The sequence below is a fragment of the Lethenteron reissneri genome, chromosome 58, assembly GCF_015708825.2.
Source record: "Lethenteron reissneri isolate LAM-NWPU_2019-01 chromosome 58, ASM1570882v1, whole genome shotgun sequence".
NCBI lineage: Eukaryota > Metazoa > Chordata > Hyperoartia > Petromyzontiformes > Petromyzontidae > Lethenteron > Lethenteron reissneri.
The window spans coordinates 2,309,104-2,322,966 of NC_083836.1; the positions used below are offsets into that span (position 1 = coordinate 2,309,104).

Below are 13,863 nucleotides of genomic sequence, written 5' to 3' on the forward strand. Positions count from 1 at the left end.
ACATTGAACTATGACATCATCTATACAATCCATACAGCATCTACTGCTGCCTTGGATTGATGAAGGACCTCAACATTGAACTATGACATCATCTATACAATCCATACAGCATCTACTGCCGCCATAGATTGATGAAGGACCTCAACATTGAACTATGACATCATCGATACAATCTATTAAGCATCTCCTGCCGTCTTGGATTGGTTGAGGACCTCAACATTGAACTATGACATCATCTATACAATCCATACATCATCTACTACCGCCTTGGATTGATTTAAGGACCTCAACATTGAACTATGACATCATCAATACAATCCGTACAGCATCTACTGCCGTCTTGGATATGTTGAAGAACCTCAACATTGAACTATGACATCATCTCTACAATCCGTACAGCATCTACTGCCGCCGCGGATTGGTTGAGGACCTCAACATTGAACTATGACATCATCTATACAAACGGTTGTTCGCATGCCACACGAAAGAGGAAGATGCTTGACATATATTCCGTTTTGTTTTTTGAATCTCCAGTCCACTTCCACCGTTGATCTTTCTAATCTTCTGGACTTCCGTGACCGCACGCACAGCATGATGAACGTCTGTCGCTCCCGTACGTAGCCAATCTTGCGCTTAATGGGAGGTGCCGTGTCGATCACTCGGCGAGACGAAGAGTCCGAGCGATGGAGCGTGAAGTTTATTATTTACAAGCCGACATTGCACATGTCCACATTGTCAGCAGAGGACCAGTAGCAGCAAGAAACACACACACACAAACACGTGGTTGTACTGCAGTATGCTGCAATGTCTATGCTTTCCCGCCCACTTCACCAACCGGGCACTGACCAGCGTTGGTGAAGTATTGTCAAATAACCTCCAGGGCACCACACGGGCGTACGGAAGGCCATCATCCAGCAGTGGAGTGACATGTACAGCGTGCTGGTCCAGAATTCACGTGACCCCCAATTAATTTTCCCAACCAGTGTTTGACCATTTGCATATGCATGCACATTCAGTTATATCTTCCTTTGCATATTACATTGTATATTCATGAAAACAAAAAACATTACGTAAAAAATATAAAGTTTTAGAGAATGAACTGGGGGGGGGGGGGGGGGGGGCACAATACATCCGGGCCACCATGTCTATTACCCTCCTTAATCTCAGCCGTCACATCCACCTAACCACGACTAATCATCTTCACGAAACGGCACTCACCTTCTCCTCTTAGGATTATAGCACTGATAAAGGAATACAACAATATAGGGTTAATATTATTATTACTATGGATTGGGGTACCTTGCCATCTAGTGGTAGTGCCTTACGCCGGATTATCCGTACTGCGAGCCAGTCATCCAGCCGAGCGCAAAATTCAGCAAGAAAAATAACGACGATGTGAGCATTTGATTTTCGAAACTCGGTATATATATGTACACATGAAAAAAACCCTCAAGATATCAAGAGTTAGCAATGTCACGCTGTGAATACGAGACGTAGCAGCAGTGCCAGACACTCACAAGAGCCACTCGCGTACGGCTCCTGGAGCCGTAGGACTCCCACCCCCCCACCCCCGCCAGCCCTGCTGGTCCTAGCGACATTCTGGAGAACGTGGAGAGAGAGAGCGGTGAAGCCCCTTGGGGAGGGAGGGCGGCTGGGGGTCCTCGCACACGGGAGCGAGTCTGAGTTCAAACTCCATTGGTACTTAACAACTACGACGGACTATGCGTAACGCTACGCAACGCTACGTTACTAACGCGGCAGTGGTATTAGTAGAGCAGTAATCGCGACACGCAGCGCCTTTCGCGACCAATCTTATTCACGGGAAAGGTGTTTTTGGGGTTCGAATCGCGTAAATGGAAATGTGTCGTGCAACCCTCCGCACACGCGTGACACAGCAAGCGAGGTTCGTCACGCGAAACAAACGCGTGACAATGAGCCCACCGTTGTGTTGTGAATGTTGTGTGGGGTGTGGGGTGCAGGGGTGTGGGGGGGAGGAGACAAGGACACACACACGCACACACACACACACACCTGGGACAGACTTTCCGTAAACCAAAGTTGCACTGTTTCTGGCCAATCCGGGACGTTGTTGGGTGGCTTTGGAGCCAGACGGAGCCGGTCCCTCGAGTATGGCGATTCGGGGAGACCGCCCCGGGCCCCGCACTTGGGGGGGGGGGGGCTGGGGGCGCACCCCCCCCCCCGCACCCCCCATCGACTTCTGGCTCAGCATCCTCAACTCATCTCGAAGTAGAGGTGATTCTGCACGCAGGAACGGAAGAAACCACAGAGTCACAGTCGATTCGATTACCCGGTCACGTGCTGCTGTCCGCTAACGAACCTGCCTCGCGTGTGCCCGTGATCGCCACGTGGCGATCATCATCATCAACATCCAACACCACCGGCTTGCCACCAGTCTGGCTTTCACTGGGACAAGTCCGAGAATCGGCATCTGCGGTGTTCGCACGGTGGCCACGGAATTCGATTTTTTTTCGTGAGCGAGATCTGGCGCCGATGCTGTCGTGTCTGAACTTGTTGTTAACAGGGTAGTCGCGATGACAGACCTCGTGTCGACTGAGAAATTACAGAGCCCGGTTTGGAAATGTTGGCGACCGCCGTAGCAGTCTGCAAAAGCGCAGCGCAAAGGCAACGTGAACGAATGTAAGACGAGATCGTGTGGCAACATCTACAACCAGACTGCTCAGAGACCTGGGAATTAAGGGCCAGAGCCAGCGTTCGGCAATCAGAGCTGTATCGGAGGCGGCAGAAGGCAGCAGTCAGTGGCTCTGGATGAAGAGGAAAGACCCCAGCTGGGCCCCAAAGTGAGAGGGCCAGGAGGTATGCAGTCAACAATGCTTGACTCAGGGAGGAGGACGCCCCTTCCATGCATAGTCCCATGGGATGTTGGCTATCAACAACAAGGCAACTCCTATGACTAATTGGGAATGGGACGCAAGCGTAGGATTGATCACCCTGTCGCTGGCCGCCTTTGGGGAGGGTGTATAGTGTGAAAGGCCGAAACACCCTAGGAACCAAAGGTACACTACTGACGATGCGCTCCCCAAATTTCACCAGGCTCACTGTTCATGAACTCTTGGAAGTGCTTGCACAAAGGATAGTAACATCTCATCCTGTGTTCTTTGGAATGTGCTGTGCTGCACTGCCTGAATTGGGAGTCAGCTGGGACAGATTACATTGACGAGGCCCTCATCCAGCAGGGCATCGACACCACACGGTTGCACACGTGGGGCAGAGCGGCAGCAGAGTACAGCGACAAGGTACTCAGAGTACAGGTACTGAGTTCAGGTACTGAGTACTCACCACGAGGAAGCTGGCTCCTAACAGGAGGGCTTTCGACTTCACGTCCAGACCCGCATCGACTGCCGGGAGGCACCAGGAGGAGGAGGAAGAGAAATGATTTAGTTCACTTTGTTTATGTGTGTGTGTGAGAACGTCAAACTTCTTCTTGGTTCTTTCGGTAAGGTCACGTAGAAGGGAAATAATAAAAATAACACTTAATAAAATAATTATATTATTATACATTTTTTATTATTCTGTTTTATTTTTATTACTTTATTATTTCCCTTCTACGTGACTTTACCGAAAGAACCAAGAAGATGAATCCCTGCAGTCACGAAAGCTTTTAATCGGAATTTACGTCAAACTTCTTTCGCACCGTACGTAGCCAACCGTGCTAATCGGAGGTGTTTATTGACCTTTGTGGGGGTCAGCACAGTCCATGGGGGTGGTGGGGTGGGGGGGGGGGGGCCGGGGCGACTCACTCACCGTGTGGGAGCCACCAAAGCTTTGAAACTTAACCGGGATTATCACATCTGATAACGTGAAATCGAAGTGCGGCCCCCCCCCACCCCCAAGCGCAGGGCCCGGGGCAGCCGCCACAATTTGCCGAACTAGCCTCGGGACGGCTCTGATTTGGGTGGACCGCAGTCGTCCACCAACGCCGTCCAAACGGAACCTTCCAGAAATTGTAAACGCGTACATTTCATAACTTCCATACAACAACAACAAAAACTTACTTTTTTTTCGATTTAAAGCTTTCGTGACTGCAGGGATTCATCTTCTTGGTTCTTTCGGTAAAGTCACGTAGAAGGGAAATAATAAAATAAATAAAATAAAACATAACAAAATAATTCTCACGACGTTTCGGCCACAACGCAAGCAGCCGTCCTCAGGTGAAGAACAGAGTTTTCTCGACAGACCTGATCTTGGAATTTTTCTCACTAGATACAGCTATCGTGCTGTGACTGTTCCACCTGAAGACGGAGGCTTGTGTTGCCTCCGAAACGTCGTGATTTATATTTTTTATTTTACTTTTATTAATTTTATTTTTTACCCACGTGACTTTACCGAAAAAACCTAAGAATATGAAACAATACAACAACAACACGGCAGGTGACCGTGGTGGTGATGGTGGTGTCCCTGGCACGCGTAGAACCCGCTGGACTCACAGACGACCCCAAAGGCGTCGCGCTGCCCGCTCCACTGACCCTCCGCTCCGCTCCAGCGCTTCCAGATGACACCCGCGTCGCGGCGTGCTCCCGACGTCACCTGCTTGAGAAGGCACACGCCCAGGCAGCTCGCTCATCAGCTGCTCGCTCGCTCATCAGCTGCCTCGCTCGCTCATCAGCTGCCTCGCTCGCCCTGGCGTCTGACTCATCAGCAGCTCGCTCGCCCTGGCGTCTGACTCATCAGCAGCTCGCTCACCCAGGCATCTGACTCATCAGCAGCTCGCTCACCCAGGCGTCTGACTCATCAGCAGCTCGCTCGCCCTGGCGTCTGACTCATCAGCAGCTCGCTCGCCCTGGCGTCTGACTCATCAGCAGCTCGCTCACCCTGGCGTCTGGTTCATCAGCAGCTCGCTCACCCAGGCATCTGACTCATCAGCAGCTCGCTCGCCCTGGCGTCTGACTCATCAGCAGCTCGCTCGCCCTGGCGTCTGACTCATCAGCAGCTCGCTCACCCTGGCGTCTGGTTCATCAGCAGCTCGCTCACCCTGGCGTCTGGCTCATCAGCAGCTCGCTCACCCTGGCGTCTGACTCATCAGCAGCTCGCTCACCCTGGCATCTGACTCATCAGCAGCTCGCTCGCCCTGGCGTCTGACTCATCAACAGCTCGCTCGCCCTGGCATCTGACTCATCAACAGCTCGCTCGCCCTGGCGTCTGGCTCATCAGCAGCTCGCTCACCCAGGCATCTGACTCATCAGCTGCCTCGCTCGCCCTGGCGTCTGACTCATCAACAGCTCGCTCACCCTGGCGTCTGACTCATCAACAGCTCGCTCGCCTTGGCGTCTGACTCATCAGCAGCTCGCTCACCCAGGCATATAACTCATCAGCAGCTCGCTCGCCCTGGCGTCAGACTCATCAACAGCTCTTTTGCCCAGGCGTCTCGCTCATCAGCAGCTCGCTCACCCTGGCGTCTGACCCATCAACAGCTCGCTCACCCTGGCGTCTCGCTCATCAGCAGCTCACTCGCCCTGGCGTCTGACTCATCAACAGCTCACTCACCCAGGCGTCTGGCTCATCAGCAGCTCTTTTGCCCTGGCGTCTGACTCATCAGCAGCTCGCTCACCCAGGCGTCTGACTCATCAGCAGCTCGCTCGCCCTGGCGTCTGACTCATCAGCAGCTCGCTCACCCAGGCGTCTGACTCATCAGCAGCTTGCTCACCCTGGCGTCTGGCTCATCAGCTGCTCGCTCACCCTGGCGTCTGGCTCATCAGCTGCTCGCTCACCCTGGCGTCTGGCTCATCAGCTGCTCGCTCACCCAGGCGTCTGGCTCATCAGCAGCTTGCTCACCCAGGCGTCTGACTCATCAGCAGCTCGCTCACCCTGGCGTCTGGCTCATCAGCAGCTCTTTTGCCCTGGCGTCTGACTCATCAGCAGCTCACTCGACCGCCTCTGGTCTCATCAGCAGCTCGCTCGCCCGTCATCATCCCAGGGTTCTCATTATCCTCATCATCAGCCGTGCTCTGTCTACTGCTGTATGAAGGCCTCCCCAGACCGTCGCCACCTCTTGCGATGCCACGATCCACCCAGCTGCTGCTGCTGCTGCCGCTGCTGCTGCTGCTGCCGCTGCTGCTGCCGCTGCCGCTGCTGCTGCCGCTGCCACTGCTGCTGCTGCTGCTCTACTCGCTCCATCTCCTCCGTCCGTGGACGTCCTCTCGGAGGATGCAATTGGCAAGGATCTCAAATATTTGACGTCGGCATGCGCGATCCGATACATTATTTAATTCATCCACGACAGTCAAGCAATGAAATTGAGATGTATTTGACGCTTAGTTACTCACACACAGCGAACTGCTAAATTCTGGCTACGGTACACTGGCGCTGGCCTCCCTTTAGGTCGACTGAGCCTAAAAAAAAGTCCCCCACCGTCTGTCTGTCTCTCTCTCTCTCTCACCGTGAAGCTCTGCTCGTCCACCCAGCGGCACGGACAGCAGGGCCCGCGCGCGCTCAGCACGAGACGCCCCTCGGAGTCCACAACGTCCAGCAGAGGCGCACACATGCTCCTCCTGACGCACAGGGGGTCACACGGGGGGGTCACAGGGTCACACAGGGGGGTCACACAGAGGGAGGGGTCACGCAGGAGGTCACACGGGGGAGTCACACAGAGGGGTCACACAGGTGGGGGGTCACGCAGGGGGTCACACAGGTGGGGGGTCACGCAGGGGGTCACACAGGGGAAGGGTCACGCAGGGGGGTCACACAGGGGGGTCACACAGAGGAGGGGTCACGCAGGGGGTCACGGGGGGGGGGTCAGGCAGGGGAGGGGTCACGCAGGGGGTCACACGGGGGGGTCACACAGGGGAGGGGTCACGCAGGGGGGTCACACAGGGGGGTCACACAGAGGAGGGGTCACGCAGGGAGTCACGGGGGGGGTCAAGCAGTGGAGGGGTCACGCAGGGGGTCACACGGGGGGGTCACACAGGGGAGGGGTCACGCAGGGGGTCACACGGGGGGGTCACACAGGGGGGTCAGACAGGTTGCGATAATCATCATCATCACATGGGGTGGGGGGGGGTCACAGAGGAGGGACACACAGGAGCACGGGGTGCGAGGTAGTTTCCAAGTCGATTGAGTGTCAAGAGAGTTTTGTTGAAACAGGTGAGAAGTGACGAGACTCAGGAGAGGGTCTCACGTGCAAGGGTCACCGGCCTGGCTCGCCAATGTTTGTGCAAAACCCAAACCGCGTGTGCTGCTTTAGCTATAGGAGGAAACCCACAGAACCCACAGAACCCCATTGCAGTACAGTGGGAGAGAGCACACAGACCACACAGACTACTGACTCATTCTCACAAAACAAAGATCCCCCGGGTAGCCTTTAACAGAATGTTGGGGCAAGTGCTGATAGCGAGCAGCACCTATGGTAGGCCGGAACGGCACACGCGGGTTGGTGGGTGGCTATCACCACGCCCGGCCGCCTTTGTCTTCCTAGTGACACAAAGACATAAATCCCCTGTATAGCCTCAACAGACTGTTGGGGCAAGTGCTGTCAGCGAGCACCTAATACGAGGTGTGTGGTGGGCCGGAGTGGGTGGCCACCACCACGCCCAGCCGCCTTTGTAATTGTATTTTTTCAATTACTGATTGGCCGTGTCGGATGGTGGAGGGTCACGACACATTTATAAATAACGCGATCTAAACCCAAAAAAACGTTGATTATGAATAATATTGGTTGCGAAAGCCCTACGCCTTTGTCTCCCTAGTGATACACACCTCTGCGTCGCCGTGCCCAGCAGCTGCCCCTCGGGTGAGCAGACCCTCATCACTGGTCTCAGCGCGGAGGGGCAGGGGCAGCAGGGGCACGGCTCGGGCCTGAAGGGCCGCTCCAGCCTCAGCACCTCGCGCCCGCCGGGCTCCGAGACGCGGAGCAGAGAGGAGCGCAGCGGCCCGCACACGTGGAGACAGCACCACGAGAATTCTGTGGCGGAACGACATAGGCTAGAGGTGTCACCCCACCCATCCAACCAACCACCCAACCAACCAACCAACCACCCAACCAACCACCCAACCAACCAACCACCCACCCACCCAACCAACCAACCACCCACCCACTCAACCAACCAACCACCCACCCAACCAACCACCCAACCAACCAACCACCCACCCACCCACCCACCCAACCAACCACCCACCCACCCAACCACCCACCCAACCAACCACCCACCCACCCAACCAACCACCCACCCAACCAACCACCCACCCACCCACCCACCCAACCACCCAACCAACCAACCAACCACCCACCCACCCAACCACCCACCCAACCAATCACCCACCCAACCAACCACCCACCCAACCAACCAACCAACCACCCACCCAACCACCCACCCACCCACCCAACCACCCACCCAACCACCCACCCACCCACCCAACCACCCACCAACCCACCCACCCAACCACCCACCGAACCAACCACACCCACCAAACCACCCACCCACCCACCCAACCACCTACCCACCCAACCAACCAACCACCCACCCAACCACCCACCCACCCACCCAACCAACCAACCACCCACCCACCCACCCAACCAACCACCCACCCATACCACCCACCCACCCACCTAACCAACCAACCAACCACCCACCCACCTACCCAACCACCCAAACCATCCTCCCACCCACCCAAACACCCAACCTCTCTCCCCGTGTCGCCTATAACATACTTCGTGAGATCTCCCGTGCCAGTCTATCAAAATAAATACATTCCTGCGGAGGGAGCTGGCAGGAACGTTGGGTTGCTCGGTCAATGGCCAGGGTCAACGGCGGCGTGGTGTATTCGGCAAATATGCCCGACTGTGAGGGCGGGCACAAGCCGGCGTGAGTAGGTTAAACGTTGAGTTTTATAAGGGCACCACGGGGTGACGAACCCCTCCCCACCCAGCCCCACCCCTCCCACCCCCCACCCAGCCCCACCCCTCCCACCCACCACCCAGCCCTACCCTCCCCACCCAGCCCCTCCTCACCGTCCCCGCCCAGCCCCACCCTCCCCTCCCCACCCAGCCCCTCCCTCCCCACCCAGCCCCTCCCTGCACGACGGACGGACGGACACAATAATCCCCTGTGGGCTGGTGTAACCAGGAGGTTCCTACCAGTATAAGGAGAGGTTTTACCAGTGCCGGATGAAGTTAGTGCAGGGCCTGTAGCATATGATGTTATAAAGGAGCCCTAAATAAATAAATGAACACGTTAATATTAAAACACATACATTTTTAACTTGCATAGTGAAGTAATTGTATTTTTTCATTTGCTATACAGCCAGATAATATGACAAATCGCTAACCTTAAAAACCCAGTCGTTCATAAAAGTTGAAGGCGGTATAGTACTATAGTAATAGAGCAAGTGCAGAATCAGTGAATCGGAATTGATCGCTTGAAAGCATTTAGCGCGGGGCCCTTGAAAGTGCGGGGACCGTAGCATTTGCAGCTACTTTTGCTACCGGGATAATCCGGCACTGGGTTTTTACCCTTTCTGGCAATAAAACAGTTGTGTTAAAGATGTTCAAATAAAACAGTTGTGTTAAAGATGTTAAAACACCAAACTGAAACATCGTGTCTGCATTTACCGCCTCTAAAGACGGGCTTGGCTGTCTCTGGTTGTGGACCAATCAGTTTCAAAGACAATGCATCATCATATACTATTGGAGTATGTGTGTTATCTGCATGTTCACCACAAGTATATGTAGTTAATGCAGACATGATTCCGCGCAAAATGTTTCAGTTTGGTGTTTAAACATTTTAACAGACGGACAGAAAGGATAATACCTATTCTGATACTGTAACAGACTGTTGGGGCAAATGCTGTTAGCACGTAGCAGCAGCGTCCTATGAAGACCGGCACAGCACACGAGGGGGTGGGTGGGTGGTCAGCACATACACACACACACACTCTCTCTCAGCCTTGTTCAGACCACCAGCTCAATAGGATAGAATGCGTGGCCGCTTTGTCGTTAAGAAAGCATCCGACTCGCAGAGAGTTGAGTGAGACGAGACGGGGGAGGTAGGAGAGTGCATGGAGGGGAGTAGAGTGAAATGAGAGGTAGGAGAGTGCATGGAGGGGAGTAGAGTGAGATGAGAGGGGAGAGGTTGGAGAGTGCATGGAGGGGAGTAAAGTGAGATGAGAGGGGAGAGGTTGGAGAGTGCGTGGAGGGGAGTAGAGTGAGATGAGAGGGGAGAGGTAGGAGAGTGCATGGAGGGGAGTAGAGTGAGATGAGAGGAGAGAGGTAGGAGAGTGCGTGGAGGGGAGTAGAGTGAGATGAGAGGGGAGAGGTAGGAGAGTGCGTGGAGGGGAGTAGAGTGAGATGAGAGGTGGGAGAGAGTGTGGAGGGGAGTAGAGTGAGATGAGAGGAGATAGGTAGGAGAGTGCGTGGAGGGGAGTGGAGTGAGATGAGAGGGGAGAGGCATACAGGAAAGAGTGCGTGGAGGGTGTTGCACGCGGTTAGTTTGATCTTTTGAAATTGATCCACGGTTGGATTTGGAGCCAATGGAGTGATCGAAGCCTTGGGGATTCTCACCTTCAGAAGCCGTGTAGAGGATCTGTCCACTCTTGCCCTTCACCTGGTAGTGGTAGCTGGGATCACAGCTGCAGTCTGCATCAAAAGACAAATATCTCCCGTATAGCGAGCACCTACGAAGGCCGGAACGGCACACGAGGGGGTGGGTGGCCAACACCACGCCCGACCGCCTTTGTCTTCCCGGCGGCGATGTTTACACACCGCACCAGGTACGCATTTCAGGCTGAGTCGACCAAAGGGAGGCCTGGAATCAGTTCAGAGAATCAGAACTCGCGTCGCTGGAAGCTCTTGTAATCTTTCATTTACTTGATACAGCTGTCGTGGCTGTGGCGGTTCCACCTGAAGACGGAAGCTTGTGTTGCCTCCGAAACGTCGTGATTTTTATTTTATTTTACTTTTATTACTTTTAATGTTTTACCTACGTGACTTTACCGAAAAAACCTAAGAATATCGTAGCGCAGCGTAGCGCTAACCACACCATACACACTCGCACAGGTGACACGCAGTCTCACATTAACGATTAACATCATTAATATGTTCTACGTTGGTTCCCCATTGTGCAGTAGTTTTTGATTATCATCACCAGCAGTCATCGTCTATCCACTGCTGAATGAAGGCATTCCCACGCTGATGATGATGCAGCTGCTCATGGTGACTTGCTCCTGATGATGATGATTACTGCCCTATGGTCATGCTGCTCTAATGATGATGCTGCTGATGATGACAATGATGTCGTTGATGATGACTATGATCATAATGCCTCTACTGCTGCTGATGATGATCATCATCATAACAATACGTCTGCTGCTGCTTGATGCTGTTGATTTTGATGATCATAATGCTTCTCCTAATGCTGCAGTTGATTACGATGATGATGTAGCTCATGATAATGCAGCCGATGATGCTGGTGATGATGGTGATAACAATGATCAGAATACTTCTGATGCTGATGATAATGCTGATGATGATGCTGATGATGCTGTTGCAGCTGATGATGATGATGATGCAGCTAATGATGCAGCTGTAGATTATGCAGCTGATGAAGATGTAGCTGATGATGATGCTGCTGATGACGCTGCTGCTCCAGCAGATGATGATGCAGCTGAAGATGATGATGCAGCTGATGATGATGTATCTGAAGATGATGATGATGCTGATAATGATGATGAAGATGCTGCTACTGCTGCAGCTGATGGTGATGCATCTGAAGATGATGATAATGATGATGATCTATCTGAAGATGATGGTGATAATGATGATGAAGATGCTGCTACTGCCGCAGCTGATGATGATGATGATGATGCATCTGAACATGATGATGATGATGCTGATAATGATGATGATGCTGCGGCTGATAATGAAGATGCTGCTACTGCCGCAGCAGCTGATGATGATGATGCTACTGCCGCAGCTGATGATGATGATGAAGATGTTGATGATGATGCTGCTACTGCCGCAGCTGATTCTGATGATGATGATGCTGATGATGGTGATCTCACCGCACGGGCTGCCGTCACGCACGATCACCACCCGCTCGGCCTCCGCGAGGGGCCCGAGTGGGAGTGGTGGCGGTGCTAGCGCAGCCCCGCAAGGGCACCGCTCCTGGCACCGCTCCGGGTACCACAGCCACGGCGGGGGGCGCAGGGGTGGTGACGACAGCGCATCATCATCATCAGCAGCAGCAGAATAATCAACAGCAGGAAGAGCAGCAGCAGGAAGAGCAGCAGCAGCGGGAGGATGAAGTGGAGTGACAGCTTCTTTCAAATGTCTCTCCCTCTCTAAGCGCACTGCTGCTACTGGTACAGCTCTTGTCCACGCTGGTGCTGCTGATGATGCTGCTGCTGATGCTGTTGGTGATGCTGCTGCTGATGCTGATGTTGCTCTTCCTACCGCTGATGCTGTTGGTGATGCTGCTGCTGGTACAGTTGTTGTCCACGCTGGTGGTGGTGGTGCTGCTGCTGCTGCTGTTGATGATGCTGCTGCTGCTGTTGCTACTGGTACAGCTGTTGTCCACGCTGGTGGTGGTGGTGGTGCTGTTGGCGCTGCTGCTGATGCTGCTGCTCTTCCTACCGCTGATGCTGCTGCTGGTGCAGCTGCTGCTGCTGGTGCAGCTGCTGCTGCTGCTGGTGCAGCTGCTGGTGCAGCTGCTGCTGCGTGGTGATGGTGGTAGGGACAGGCGACCCGCATCGCCTCCTCGTGGAGCTGAGTCAGCGGGGCCACCGCGTTCGGGGAGCCGCGGAGAAGGGAGCCCGGAGCCGCGGGACCCCTCCCGGGTGCCGGCTGCTTCGTGTGCACCGGGGGGTCACCCCGACAGCCGCCGAGGGGGCCACAGTGGGGACCACAGTGGGGACCACCGTGGGGGCCACAGTGGGGGCCATAGCGGGGGCCACCGAGGGAGCCACCGAGGGGACCACCGAGGGAGCCACCGAGGGGACCACCGTGGAGGCCACCGAGGGGACCACCGAGGGGGCCACCGTGGGGGCCACCGTGGGGGCCATAGCGGGGGCCACCGAGGGGATCACCGAGGGGACGCGCACAAGCCCAGCATCGTCGCTCGCCCCCTCCGAAGCTGCTCTCAAACTCTCCACCTTCGCTGCCGCGTCCATTGTCACTTCCCCCTTCACCGCCACCGCCACCACCATCCTCCTCTTCCTCCTCCTCCTCTTCCTCCTCGAAGTCATCTTCAGCGATGCGAGTCGTGCTCAGGCTGCGGGCTGCTGCTGCCCCCCTGCCCGACCGCGTCGTGCCCCGCGTCCTCCCGCACCGCCGCCGCCGCAGCAGCAGCAGCCTGTCGATGTGCCTCTCGCGCTCGAGGTGGCCGAAGGGAGCGGGTTGGATAGTGATGGCGTGCATCGGACGGCGCGCTAAATCTTTCGCTGCTGACAACTTTGGCCTTTCCTCTCTCTCTCTTTCTTTCCCCTCCCCTCTCTTTTCTTTTTACGATCAGTGGAAACAAGAAGATGCTCGGTGTAGTCGGCACTTTGCTTCGTTCATTATTTAGTTTTTTTTTACTTTGCTTTATGTAAACCCCCACCTCTCGCTCACTCTCTCGCTCGGTCACTCTCTCGGTCACTCACTCGCTCACTCTCTCGCTCGGTCACTCTCTCGGTCACTCTCTCGCTCACTCTCTCGGTCACTCTCTCGCTCACTCTCTCGTTCTCTCTCTCGGTCACTCTCTCGCTCACTCTCTCGCTCACTCTCTCGGTCACTCTCTCGCTCACTCTCTCGCTCACTCTCTCGCTCGGTCACTCTCTCGGTCACTCACTCGCTCACTCTCTCGCTCGGTCACTCTCTCGGTCACTCTCTCGCTCACTCTCTTGGTCACTCTCTCG

At 54.8% G+C, this 13,863-nt stretch overlaps 1 protein-coding gene across 1 annotated transcript; it reads right to left on the reverse strand.

The window, feature by feature from the left end:
* Positions 1-1,107: 1,107 nt before the first annotated feature.
* On the reverse strand, positions 1,108-13,384 carry LOC133357436 (WAS/WASL-interacting protein family member 1-like). Its single transcript, XM_061575386.1, has 7 exons — positions 12,031-13,384; positions 10,532-10,606; positions 7,732-7,936; positions 6,416-6,527; positions 4,467-4,566; positions 3,319-3,377; positions 1,108-2,259 (listed from the first exon to the last, which is right to left on the reverse strand). The coding sequence occupies exons 1-7, from the start codon at positions 13,382-13,384 to the stop codon at positions 2,233-2,235; spliced, it is 1,932 nt and encodes a 643-aa protein (XP_061431370.1). The 3' UTR covers positions 1,108-2,232.
* Between the last annotated feature and the right edge of the window lie 479 nt (positions 13,385-13,863).

Bases quoted from the DNA above. Each gene is read 5' to 3' on its own strand.
- LOC133357436 (XM_061575386.1), bottom strand. From the start codon at position 13,384: ATGCACGCCATCACTATCCAACCCGCTCCCTTCGGCCACCTCGAGCGC. The intron at 7,937-10,531 runs GTGAGAATCCCC...GTTCCGCCACAG, and splicing joins CCTCTACACGGCTTCTGAAG to AATTCTCGTGGTGCTGTCTC. The intron at 2,260-3,318 runs GTGAGTACTCAG...TCCTGCGTGCAG, and splicing joins TAGGAGCCAGCTTCCTCGTG to AATCACCTCTACTTCGAGAT.